At 43.4% G+C, this 13387-nt stretch overlaps 1 protein-coding gene across 1 annotated transcript in view; it reads right to left on the minus strand.

Annotated features, from left to right (window-relative positions):
- The window catches only part of PRPF6 (pre-mRNA processing factor 6), a 34533-nt gene extending 21789 nt beyond the window's left edge, over window positions 1-12744 (minus strand). The window contains exons 1-9 of the mRNA XM_050918720.1: window positions 12585-12744; window positions 10264-10429; window positions 9280-9398; window positions 8482-8560; window positions 7351-7527; window positions 5618-5773; window positions 3618-3712; window positions 2492-2648; window positions 2074-2236 (exon numbers count right to left, since the gene is read on the minus strand). Coding sequence (XP_050774677.1) covers window positions 2074-2236; window positions 2492-2648; window positions 3618-3712; window positions 5618-5773; window positions 7351-7527; window positions 8482-8560; window positions 9280-9398; window positions 10264-10429; window positions 12585-12655 — 1183 coding nt within the window. The 5' untranslated portion in view covers window positions 12656-12744. The remainder of the gene's footprint in view (window positions 1-2073; window positions 2237-2491; window positions 2649-3617; window positions 3713-5617; window positions 5774-7350; window positions 7528-8481; window positions 8561-9279; window positions 9399-10263; window positions 10430-12584) is intronic.
- Between the last annotated feature and the right edge of the window lie 643 nt (window positions 12745-13387).

Raw genomic sequence — 13387 nt, forward strand, 5'->3', positions numbered from 1 at the left:
AGTTTATAGTGGCAGGAGCTTTTCTTAAAGCGTTCTAAATGAGTAATGTCAGCCTTTGACAGCTTTAAGTGCTACTCGGCAGGAAAGAGCATGTCTTCACAGACACAGCATTAATTTCTACACCTCAGAATGGATTCCAGCACTCAGTTTGCTGCCTCACTAGAGAGGATAAAAGCATTAGAAGCACTAGAGTGTTTGCTGGGTGATAGGAGCATACAACCCACCAAAACAAAAGAGAAGCACATTACAGGATCATATTTCAGTGCTGCTACTTGGCACTTAGCCCTGATAATTTTCTGTAAATACTGGTTAAAATTGAAAGGCCTCACATGATTCCTGATCCAAATGCCTCCAGGCCTCAGTTTTGTGCTGCACCATAGGAAGCAGTAGCCTAGGAACATCATGAAGTTGATAGTAACATGTTGAAATTAGAAGTAGCATGATAAATTTATATTCTTTTCCATCAACGTAAACAGCTATACACCAAACTTTTTACCAGATAATATTCTGAACTGAAAACTGCCCACAGAACATACAATATCTCTAATAATTTAAATATCAGATGGAAAAAATAACTTTTGTACTTAACATGCTGTAAATCATCATTATAATCCAGCTACAAGTCACATCCAGAAATCTATCACTTTCTCATATGACCAACATCTGTTTTTCTATTTAATACTTATTGCAACTTTTATAGGCACACACAGTTTAACAGCAGCAGCTGTGCTTAGCATCACATTGCAGAATTCTTTTGCCGTATCTAACCCATAATTAAAAAGCCACACACAACATAAATATCTGAACTCTTGCAAGTTCCAGAACAACAACTGAAGCTGAAGCGAAATCTTTTATTCAAATGCTGACAAGTACAACACAAGCGTCATTTCATCACAGATAACCAAGCTGCAACAGTCAGATAGGAGGCAATTTACTTCCCTTGGTCCTAATCCTTGCCGTAATCATACTAAATGCTATGCAGTCATTTAATGTTGTGGATTGATGCATATTAAAGATCTTCAAAGACATTAAATCCTTATCCTTTTCCCTAGACACCTTGAAAATTACAGTAACTCCAAGTGTTTATTATAGAATTAAAATGCTAGGATTCAGCAACTTGACAAGGAGGTAGTTTTAATCTCTTCTGAAATGGGACTGGCACACTGACTTCAAGCAGCCAAAGAATTAATGTTGCGGTGCCATGGGCAAGACCTCTAATTTCAGCACACCAGGATAAATCAGTCATGAGACAGAAGTGCCAACCATGCTGTTGTGTGCTAGTTAATGAATAGGCATTATGAGTTTGAAGGAGGCAGTACACTTCAGATGGCCGAGAGCTGTGATGGCAACAGCATAAAAGATGCAAGCGTTTGAGTAAATAATGTAGAGAAAAACTATTTGTCATAGGAACATAGGAATTTCCATACTGGAGATCTATCCAATCCAATCTCTGGATCCTCTCCTTCAGAGAAAAGTACAATACCCCACCGCCTGTAAACCCCTAATACTTAGGCTAGGTCTACATGGGGGAGGAGGGGCGGTCAACCTGAGATACGCAACTTCAGCTATGCGAATAGTGTACCTCAAGTTGGCATTTCTTAGATCAATTTACCTGGCTGTGAGGACAGCAGCGAGTCGACCGCTGCCGCTCCCCCGTCGACTCCTCTTCGGCCTCTCGCCAAGCTGGAGTTCTGGAGTCAACGGCAGAGCAATCAGGGATTGATCACGACCCACCGATCCGGTGGGTAGTGTAGACGTACCCTTAGAGACTGGCTTAAGTCCTGAAGCACAAGGCTTAATATCCCTTTCAAATTTTTTGTTGTCAAAACTATAACTCTATATCCAATCCCATTTTGATCCTGTTAAGTTCTTAGCCTCAACAAGTCCCTGTAGGAATGATTTCCTCCATTTAATCACACATAGTGTGAAAGAATATGTTCTTGCTGATGACAAGAAGAACAACATTTAAAACCCCAGGCCATGCCCTAAAGAGTTTATGTTCAATTATTTTTTTAGAAGAACGCTTGCAGGAAATTGAAGGGTTAGTTGTTATAACCCTGTAGAAGGTCTCACCTTTCCTAAGGACACGTTTCTTTGCTCGTATATCCGTCTCCAGTTCTGCTGCTCTGATATAAATCCGGACAGACTGTGGAAGGTGGCGGACTGCCTGGGCCACCACAGCCTTAGCCGTATCTCCAGGCTGCAGCCGGGCAGCTTCTAACCAAACATCTTCACTCTGTGGGTCAGCAAACAGTGAAATTGACACCCTTTCCATTAGAGCAAACAGTGGCAAAAGTCCCATAACAAGCTTAAACTAGAGCTTTTGGATAAACACTGTTCCAGCTCCTCTGACATGTTACAGGAGAGGTTATACAGTATTAATCTATACGGAGAAGCTCAATGGAGGAAAATATGCTTTTAGCAAGAGAACTGGCTACATTCTTTTCACAAATTTTTGCAATAATCAACACGGAGGCAAAACAACTCTTACCTTGGGGCACATTTCTGTCCCTTTCATGATGAGGTTTCGAGCTACTTGCAGTTTGCCAGTGACCTCTTCCAGTCGGGCTGAAGCTATCCAAGCTGGTGGATGATGAGGGTTGGTCTCCCGCACAGACTTCAGAAGTAAACGAGCTTTCTTGATGTCACTGGTAAAGGTGAAAATACAAACAACAAAGCTTTTAGTAAGCTAAGGAACAGTTCTCCTTCACCAATAAGCTCCCCACACCCAGTTCCTCACAATCACACTCAGATGCACATTAACTCGGACCTCAGACATTTTTAGATAATACATTATATACTACCACTATACCACTATGGAGAATATATTTTAATGTAACTGAGGTCAATATGAAGGTTGTGTATATTTAAGTGACATTCTGAGGAGCTGCATGTGTGCATTGTGGATTGTTGCATGCTGAAAGTGAAAGCTTGTTGCGGAATTGACAAGTGTGTAAGCATTTTTGGCTAGTAAGGCTTAGGACATTTAAGGCAAAGGAGCTGAGGTTCTTGCACATGTAAATGTTGGTTTCACTTGGCAACTTCCTGGATTTTTAGTGCTGACACTCAGAAAATGGACTTATGCTACCTTAATTCTAAGTAAGTCTTTTTAAATGACTAAATACAGATGTGAGAGAGGACTGGGCTACAAGTATTTTCACAAAGTCACCAGGCCAAATCAAGGTCAGTATTGACTAAGGGCAGTCACTGATCAGTAGCATGCGTGAAATGTATTGGGTTATTTCCTAGCAGATAGTAACTGCATCACAAAGCAGTACATCTGGCATGCTTGTTGGCAATCTATACAAGAACTGAATGTGTAAAGAAACTGTACTCCCTCAGTCACAGAGACAGCTCATCCAGGCCCAGAATCTAGGTACGCTGGTGAGGGAGAACTTGCAGAACCTGGCCTATGGTACTTCAGTCTCCAATGCCATCAATCTAGCAATTTTCACAATACAACATATTAGTAAAGATGAGTGGAATCCTTCAGACATGTACGAAGGTCACCTGGAAGCCATTCTGGCCAGATACATTAGAAATATAAACTTCCATTTACATGCAGAAGGGTCAACCATTAATAAATGCCAAACCAATTCACCCCAAACTAGACTTACTTGATATCTCCTCCATGTGTAGGTATCATAGAATTCAAGTCTGTCAGATATCCCTTCGGGTCCACCACAGTCTGGCCACTCACAGAGTCAGACACCTGGGAAGGTAAATCCAAAGCTGCTGAAATTACCCATCAGAGCACTACAGTTTTGGCAATGAGAAATACATTAAGAGTGAAAACAAACAAAAACTGTTTTCTCTTAACTTACATGGTCATCTGGTATGAAAACCAAAATGGAGTAAACTGGAAAACTTTGATTATACTCACAGTTTTTTGATTGTTTTTCTAAAACAAATGACAATGCAGAGCACCTTTCCTACACAACGTATCCCAAAATGATTTACACAATTAAGCCACATTATCGGAGTTTAAGAAAACGGAGAGGGAAATTAAGAGGCTTAATCAAAAGGAGAAAAATGTTTGCAAATGAGATTAGAAATTAAAGAGAAAGTTACTGAGGTAAAAAGATCCAAAAAGTGTGTTCCAAATGGCAGCTGCAGAGGAGACAGCTTCTGTACCAACACTAGTAACTTTGTAAAGGAGCAGGGAGGGGAGGACTGAGTAGAGAAGAAAAATATCTGTGAAGCAGGATGGAGCCTGTCCACGGAGGATGCTTTTTAGCTAGACCCTGTTACAATCAGAAAATACCTCTCTACATGTGAAAAAGCAGGCAGAATTAGCCTGTACATGCTGACTTACAAAAAAATCCCATTAATTTCTTCAGTGACCTGATCACATTAGACATTAAGAACTTCAGTTTGGAGACGTTAAGGGCATCTGACATCACCTGTCCTATTGACTGGGTTTCAGGCAAGACAATTGTCAAAGACACGAGAACTTGCTGCAGGTACTAACAACGCTGACAGTCATGAACTGTCTATGAACTGTCATTTGTTAATATTACATACACTCTAATTTTATGTTTTAAAAACTTGGCAAACACATAAGAACTGTTGATTTTACAAGCAATGGCACTGGTACCAACTTGCAGTTAAAGATAACATGAAGCTGGCTTGCTTAAGGAAATCCCCGAAAGGATTAACTAAGGAATTGAGTTGAAGAGTAAAGTAACAATTAAATATTTGATTTTACTGGGGAGAAGGGACAATCAGAGAAAGAAAAAAGATTTTGTAATATTGTCTACAGAAATATCCCCATGAGTATGTCTCTAATGGGCATTTGCCTTTAATGTAGCTATTTATTCAACATTCTACGACTATGTAAAAACAAATAATCTGTGTATGTATTCAGTCATAGCTGATGTTAATGACATAGTGCATTTTTTACTTCTGTGACAGCACTGCAGAACTAACATAGATATAGGAAAGGAATACCGATTCTGTTCTCTCACCTGAATCAACAGGACTGTTAGTTAAGTTCCAAACATCTGGCCAAATTTTGCCTTTAGTTATACTGAGCAATCCCTCTCAGATAATAGGTTCGACAAGCAGAAACAAAGGGTGCAATTTAGCCTGACAAATCTTTAATATTTGCAAATATACACCACAGAGTCAAAAAGCGCACAGCTTGACTTTCAGATCCCATGGGAGAGTGTAGTGCTGCTCATCTTCTCACTTCTGAACCAGAGCCAAATTTCCTTTTGAAAACACTGAAATAAATATAGAACTCCATGATACCATTTCAGAAAAAGTGTTGTGTACTGAATGGTTCACTAATTAAGAAAAGAGGAACCACCATCACGCCAAACTAAAAACGGACTCTTTAGGTCTGATGTCCATTTCTGCCATGACTGGCAAGCTCAACTCCTCTGTGATGGTCCAAAATGCACTGACCCATCTCCCAGAGAATTCCTCTGGAACAGGCCTGTAGCTAAGAGCTGTAGGGTATTCTTTTAATTCTTACTGCCGTGCTTTTCAATGGTTTTTTCACTATTTACTATCCAAAGAGAATAAAACAATAGTTTTGCAAAACCAGGCTTCACTACAAAACAGGTACACCTCAGGTACACCTTTCAGGGTTATTGTGTTCCTGTGGTCTTACCTGGCTCAGTCTCATATCCATCAAGGTATTCCTGGCCTGCCCAATCTTCCTCATATCCAGTTCACCTGTCCCAGGTGTCATTAGCCCTGGTGTCATTCCTCCTGGATACGGAGTGTTCAAACCCCCTGGATACGGAGTGTTCAGACCACCAAATTGCTGCCAAAAAATGAGACATATTATTAAGGTTTATGCTGGGATTTTCAACAGAACTCAAGGGAGTTAGATGCTCAGTGCTTATGGAGTTTCAATAGGTGCTAGATCGGGGTGGGGAAACTACAGCCCGTGGGCCACTTCCGGCCCATCAGATATTTTTATTTGGCCCTCGAGCTCACGTTGGTGAGCAGGGTTGGGGGACTGCCTCACTCCACTGCCTGGCACCCCCCAGCCCCCGACTCACAATTCCATTGATGAGCACCATCTTCTGGCACACAGAGCCACATTGAGCAGGCGCAACTTCACTGTGCTGTTTCCAGGATTGGAAACCCATCCCTACGCAGCAGCTCCCCCCCACACCCATGCAGCAGCAAGCCTAATCCCCTCCCGGTCTCCTACGGTCCCACCCTCGAGAGCCTCGAAACTGCCCAGGGGCCGCATCTTTCCCAACTAGGGTGCCTCTGCCTGTTACCATGCCAGGTATGACAGCCTTGGTGTCACTGCCGGCAGGGCTCCTAGGAGTCCCCAGTACCACCCTGTAGAGCCCCCCTCCCCGCACATTGGTAACATCCCTTATAGAGCCCCCCCAAGTACACCCCACAGAGTCCCTCTCCCCCAACGGGCATTCATGGCCCACCATACAATTTCCATGCCCAGGTGCACCCTTCAGGCCAGAATGTTTGCCCACTCGTGCTAGATGTTTATGAGTCTGAAAATCTTCCCCAGAGTATTGCCAGTACAAGTTGAACAATTGCCTCCCAAGTCACAGTATGAACAGTGGTTCTTATACTGGGAGTTGAATAACTTCCTATGGCTCATCAAGTGGTACTATTCAACAATAAAACATGAGCATAGGTATGTTCTCAGATTTATTTCATTAAGAAGTGTCAAAAGACGATCATGACAATATTAACTGAAAGATTATTAGCAATAAAGTCATATAACCATTTGGTGTCAATTTAAGTCCAATAAGTTTTCTCTTCTATCAGCCAATCGCAGTACTCTGAGCCCTTTTAAACAATTAATAATGATCCAAAAAACTTCAACCACTGACCTGTCAACTGAAAGGGAAATGTCTTAATTCTAGAAGAAACTGAATACATCAGCCACCATGGGAAGTTAGATTCCACTTCGTGTTACATATTTGGAAAAGTTTCAGTCAATAAGAAATACGTTGGTTCATTGACCAAAATTAACTATGGACATTCCTTAGCCAAATGGGGTTTCAGAATCTTCCATTGTTAAAACAAAAGGCTGTCTGATTATTGTTGCTCAGATTCTGCTCAGTCCAGAGTTTGCTGAATAAAACGGAAGTTCCCAATAAGCCTGGGACTGCAACACACAGCAACCTCTTCTAAGGCTCTTGTACTAACGAGGTCTTTCCATATGCTATTCACTTAAGAAAGGGTTAAGCCTTGTGCCTTTGTCTTTATTTTAAATGGAACTGCAGGATATGTTCTAGGCTAAGAATAAGGCACATTTCACAGCAAATGCTTGTCTCTAGCTACTATTAATCATTTTCTCCAATTTACCATGGGTAAAGTGGTAACCTCTCCATGTTTGTTTGTTTTCATGCTCACCGTTTGCCGGGGGTCCACAGAAGTGTGATTCTCCCCAGTCTGTAAGTGTTTAGCAAAGAAACTATCAGGAACAGGAGTCAGTTTCTCATAACGTGGGTTCCTCTGACGCTTGTTCCTAGCATCACCAACTTCTGGAATACTCAGCCACTCTTCCTCTGTGACTTCCGCTAGCTTCCTCTACACAAACAAAAACTGTCATTACTGATTTTAGAAAACTTTGTTTTTAAAATTTACAATTTTTAGTGGACTATCAATCTGTTGGTTTCAGAGAATTCAGGGTCAGTTGGGTCCCATTTTGAAATAAAAGGTCAACATTAAAGAATTTCAGTACACAGGGGAGCTGTATACTTTTAATAGGAACCCTCCTTGTACAGACTGGGATCGTGACCTGATATTTTTATACTTTTGCCTTGTTAATTGGTAGCAATTGTTTTTAAATTTTAACAGGGTATTACGAATATGTAGTTTAATCTGACTAATTGCATATCAGTTATGTCAATCATGGACATTTTAAAAAAGCAGAATTGCGACACAGCTTCTCAGCTGGGTGACCAGATTAACCAACTCTCAGGGTTCAGGGCCTGTTTACACCTGTGGAGCCAAAAAGATCTGACACCAAAATGTGTGTATATTTCAATACCCTAATATGCCCATTTGGCAGAGAGGAAGAAATGGCAATGACCACATATACCTACAACTAAATGGCTGGTAAGTATTTAATCCTACCAGTCCTGAGAGTACACACACACAAACTACCAATCATACTGATTTACAGTTAACAGCATATACCAACAGTACTTTGGTTTAAATCAATACTGACCAGAAAAAAAACAACAACCAGTGTCCCCAGTCCAAAACCATTTGCTGAAAATCATACTACAATACTTAAGACATTATCAGCCCAAAATTGGTTTCTGCATCACTAGCTACTACTTTCATACCTGTTCTTGTCTATTATTCAGTGGAAATCAATTCTAGTCTGAAGGCAGGGGACATGCATAACATTCTTAAGTTCCCGTATAGAAAATACTATAGAATAGAAACTGTGCAAATAAATGCCCAAAGTCATGTCCATCTCTTCACTCTTAAAATGGGCTATTTTCTTCATGTGTAGGACAGTTATCGCCTTACTTTTAAATCTGAGAACTGCTGCTGAATTTTGGGACGTTCCATACGGTACTTTTCAATCTCCTCTTTCTCCCGCTGTTCTCTAGAAAATAAAGAGTGCTCAAGTCAAGCTCACAGAAACACTAAATCCAGTACTATTATTATAGAAGAAACCTGTTTGGTCAGAGCTCTTAAGGCATAAGCCTATATCAGAGAACAGTTACACATACTGCATATAGCAAGTTGAAGTTATTTATCTATTTACAGAAGAATATTAAATATCTAGTCAAATAAGGCATATTTCAGGATCCTCAAGCAATAATACTATAGAATAAAAATTGAATTTTGCATCCATGTTTAGTCTTAATCCCCAGTGCCCTATGGATTTGATCAAATACTCTGTTTTTAGTAATATTTGTTAACAAACATACAAAATATCCAGATTAGAAGACTTCTCTAACAATAGCTCACTTGTTGCGTGATGAATTTAAGTTCAATTATATTAGTTTTGGATTAGCATCTCTCTAAATCACCAAACCTCAGCCACTTCAACCATATGTAAGAGAAGCTAGTCAGTATTAACATCCGTTCAAGGTGTCATGCAAAAAGCCAAGCACTTCTGAAAATCAGACCCAGCATCTCTTACACTGGCTATCCAAAATCAATGCCGGTATTTGAAAATTTTGCCTTTTAGAGATTTGCCTGAGAACACAGATTGAGACAGTGGAAGAGCTGGAAACAGAAGTCACAAGTTCTGACTCCCAGACTCACCCCCCACTAAAATCAGCAATAATGCCTCTCTTGACAGTGCAATAATTATACCTTCTCTCTTTTCTCCGTTCATCCATTCTCTTATCCAAAGCTGCATAAATAGCATCAGCTTCCTCATCATCTTTTTCATATGGACCACTTGAGAACAGGCTCCCAGCATAGCCGTTAAACTGAGAATTTTTAAAACAATAACTTCAGTTTAAAGATGCTATTATATATCTAGCACAGTTATCAACATCATTTGGGATAAGGAAAAGACCTCAGCAAGCTGCTTCTAATAAGAGCATCCAACTAACAAAACCCTAAATAAAAGCAACCCTTCCCTTGCCCATACTGTATGAATTTCAACAGCAAAACCTTTTAGTAAACAAAAATTCCCATAAGGTAAAACCATTTCCTTCAACTCAAGAGACTATACAGTCCAAATAAAGACAATGACATGTCAAAGGGCAACAGAGCTTAGATTTCACTTCTGGAGGCAGATGAAAGATGCATCCCACAAAGTACTGAGACTAATGTTTTATTTAGAGATCCCTCCCAAGGTACTCAGGGCATGGTATGGACCATTAAACCATAATATACAAACATCAAAACAAAAACCAGAAAACACGCTGTGGCATCTATACAAACAAAACACAGTGTTATGTGACTCTACAAGGAACTCTGCCCTTGTCTCCTCTACTGGAGATCTGCCATGATGAAGGGGATTGGTTAGTGTAGGGGTCCCCAACACGGTGTGTAGTGGAGCATCCGCCAAAATGCAGCCGAATTTCTGCGGTGATGCCTCTCGATGACGCTGCTTGCCGCCGACAAGCGACGTCATCGAGAGGCGTCGCCTCCAAAATGCCACAGAAATTCAGCGGCATTTCGGCGGATGCACCGCCGCCGCCACGGTCCTTCATCTGGCACCCGCCAGACGAATACGTTGGGGACCACTGGGTTAGTGTGTGTCCGCAGAGGTGGAGGGTAGCAGAATTACAGACATCTCCTTCAGCCAGGAGGAAAAAGCTAACAGGAATGTTACAGCTGTATCACCTCATCATAATTGGTGTCATTCAGATCTTCATCATCATCATCAGCCTGGTTTTTCTTCATCTGGTCCCCAACAGTTCTCTTCCCTGGCGGAGCATGACGATCATCCACTGGGTCATTGGCATCTCGAGCTGGGCCAATATCAGAACGGGTGGTAAAACCCGTGGCACTATATTGAGAGACCAGTAGCCACCATTTAGCCTGTAACAACAGTGCTACAATATACAGATGTTTTAATCACCCTGAAAGTTAGGCATTACAAATCTTAGAATCATAGTACTGGAAGAGCCTCAAGAGGTCATCTAGTCCAGTTTCCCGCACTCATGGCAGGACTAAGTATTATCTAGACCATCCCTGACAGGTGTTTGTCTAACCTGCTCTTAAAAATCTCCAATGATGGAGATTCCACAACCTCCCTCAGCAATTTATTCCAGTGCTTAATTACCCTGACAGTTAGAAAGTTTTTCCTGATGTCAAACCTAAACCTCCCTTGCTGCAATTTAAGCCCATTACTTCCAGTCCTATCCTCAGAGGTTAACAACAACAATTTTTCTCTCTCCTCTTTGTAACACCCTTTTATATACTTGAAAAGTATTATCATGTCCCCTCTCTGTCTTCTCTTTTCCAGACTAAACAAACCCAATTTTTTTCAATCTTCCTTCACAGGTCATGTTTTCTAGACCTTTAATCATCTTTGTTGCTCTTCTCTGGACTTTCTTCAATTTGTCCACATTTTTCCAGAACTGTGGGACCCAGAACTGGACACAATACTCCAGCTGAGTCCTAAATGGCATGGAGTAGAGCAGAAGAATTACTTCTCATGTCTTGCTTACAACACTTGCTAATACATCCCAGAATTACGTTTGCTTTTTTTTTTTTTCTTTTTGCAACAGCATTACACTGTTGACTCATATTTAGATTGTGGTCCACTATGACCCCAGATCCCTTTCCGCTGTACTCTTTCCTAGGCTGTCATTTACTATTTTGTATGGGTGCAACTGATTGTTCCTTCCTAGCTGGGGTACTTTGCATTTGTCCTTATTGAATTTCATCCTATTGGCTTCAGACCATTTCTCCAGTTTGTCCAGATCATTTAGAACAAACTTGTAATTCACAGGTATGTTACCTGGCCCTCATAGTTAAATGATGTGATGTCATGCAGGAACAAGTGTCCTCTTAAAGAGACAATTTTATGCAGGATGGACCCAGCTTTTATACAGCCCTGCTCCGTGTTTCCCCACCAGCTATTATCCCAACACTCCCACTCCTCCAGGTCCATCTCCTTTTTAAAAATATGTAAGACCGAGGGCAAGGGAGCATGGAGAGAGAGAGAGAGCCCCCATCTTGCGTAACAGGACACCTGCAAGGGGGAGGCTGTTGGGTGCTCAGAAGCCCTAAATCCCCATGTCTCTAGCCTTTTCCCCCTCTCCCAATAAACTCTAATGCAGTTAAAGTGTCTCACACTGAGCTCCTAAGGCTTTGCCCACATGGGAAAGTTGCACCAGTTTAACCTCGGATGTGAGTTTAAACAGATTTATAACTTATCTACACTTGAAACACTGCAGTGAAGACCCTAGCTCCACTAATTTAGGTCAGTGGCCCTCAAACTTTTGTACTGTTGACCCCTTTCACATAGCAAGCCTCTGAGTGAGACCCCCCCCCCTTTATAAATTAAAATTGTTTTATATATTTAACACCATTATAAATGCTGGAGGCAAAACGGGGTTTAAGGTGGAGATTGACAGTTCGTGAGCCCCCACGTAATAACCTCAGGACCCCCAGTTTGAGAACCCCTGATTTAGGTAATCCACCTCCCCCTAAGTTGACAGAAGCGCAGCCCCACTGCCAGTTTAACTGGATCACTCAAGAGTGTGGATTTTTCAACCCCCTGAGCAAGGTAATATACCAACCATAGCGAGCCATTTCCGACAAATCCCCTCCCCGCCCCGAGCGAGGTAGTTACACCAACCTAACCCCCCGTTCAGAATGGGGGGACTTCTCCCAGCGACACAGCCACCGCCTCTGGGGCAGTGGAGCACTGACACCATTTAAACCCGTTTAACTTCACCTCAGGGGTACAAGTTCTCACATGGACAAGCCTTAAGGTGCCAGGAGAGGGGCCCTCCTTGGCCCCCCTGTGCCCCAGGCCCTGCAGCCCCAGCGCCCACAAACGGGGGGGCCCTGCACGGCCAGGAAGCGGGGCACATACACAGGAGCTGGGGGCGGGGGAAAGCGGGACACTGCGCCGGGGAGTCCCGGCTCTCCAAAGCCCGGAGAGGGGAGGGGAGGGCGCAGGCGGGGGGGGCAGGCCCCCTCTCGCTCACCCGCGGCCCAGGCCCGGCACGTAGCCCAGCGGCGCCGGCATGCCCAGGAACGGCTTCTTCTTCTTGTTCATGGTGCCCGTGATGGAGGCGGTGAGGCCCGAGGCCCCGCCGGGCCCGGCCGGGTTGGAGCCCGCGGGGGGCGCCGCGGCGGAAGCGGAGGCTGAGGCGCTGCTGGCCGCCATGTTGGGGAGCCGAGCGAGAGGGCGGCGCTACCCAGGCGAGCAGCGCGGCCGGAAGGGCCCGGTGGCGGGGGGCGGGGCGGGGCGGAGCGGGGCGGGCTTTAGGGCCCCTGAGGCGGGGAGTGTGTCACAGACCTCGGCATCCACCCAGCGTGTGTTACACACACACCCCGTGTGTTACACACACACACACACACACACACACACAGTGTGTCACAGACCTAGGCATCCGCCCAGAGTGTGTTACACACACACACACACACACACACAGTGTGTCACAGACCTAGGCATCCGCCCAGCGTGTGTTACACACACACCCCGTGTGTTACACACACACACACACACACACACACAGTGTGTCACAGACCTAGGCATCCGCCCAGAGTGTGTTACACACACACACACACACACACACAGTGTGTCACAGACCTAGGCATCCACCCAGCGTGTGTTACACACACACACACACACACACACACAGTGTGTCACAGACCTAGGCATCCGCCCAGCGTGTGTTACACACACACCCCGTGTGTTACACACACACACACACACACACACACACAGTGTGTCACAGACCTAGGCATCCGCCCAGAGTGTGTTACACACACACACACACACACA

The sequence above is a fragment of the Gopherus flavomarginatus genome, chromosome 11 (genome assembly GCF_025201925.1).
Source record: "Gopherus flavomarginatus isolate rGopFla2 chromosome 11, rGopFla2.mat.asm, whole genome shotgun sequence".
NCBI classification, from domain to species: Eukaryota; Metazoa; Chordata; order Testudines; family Testudinidae; genus Gopherus; species Gopherus flavomarginatus.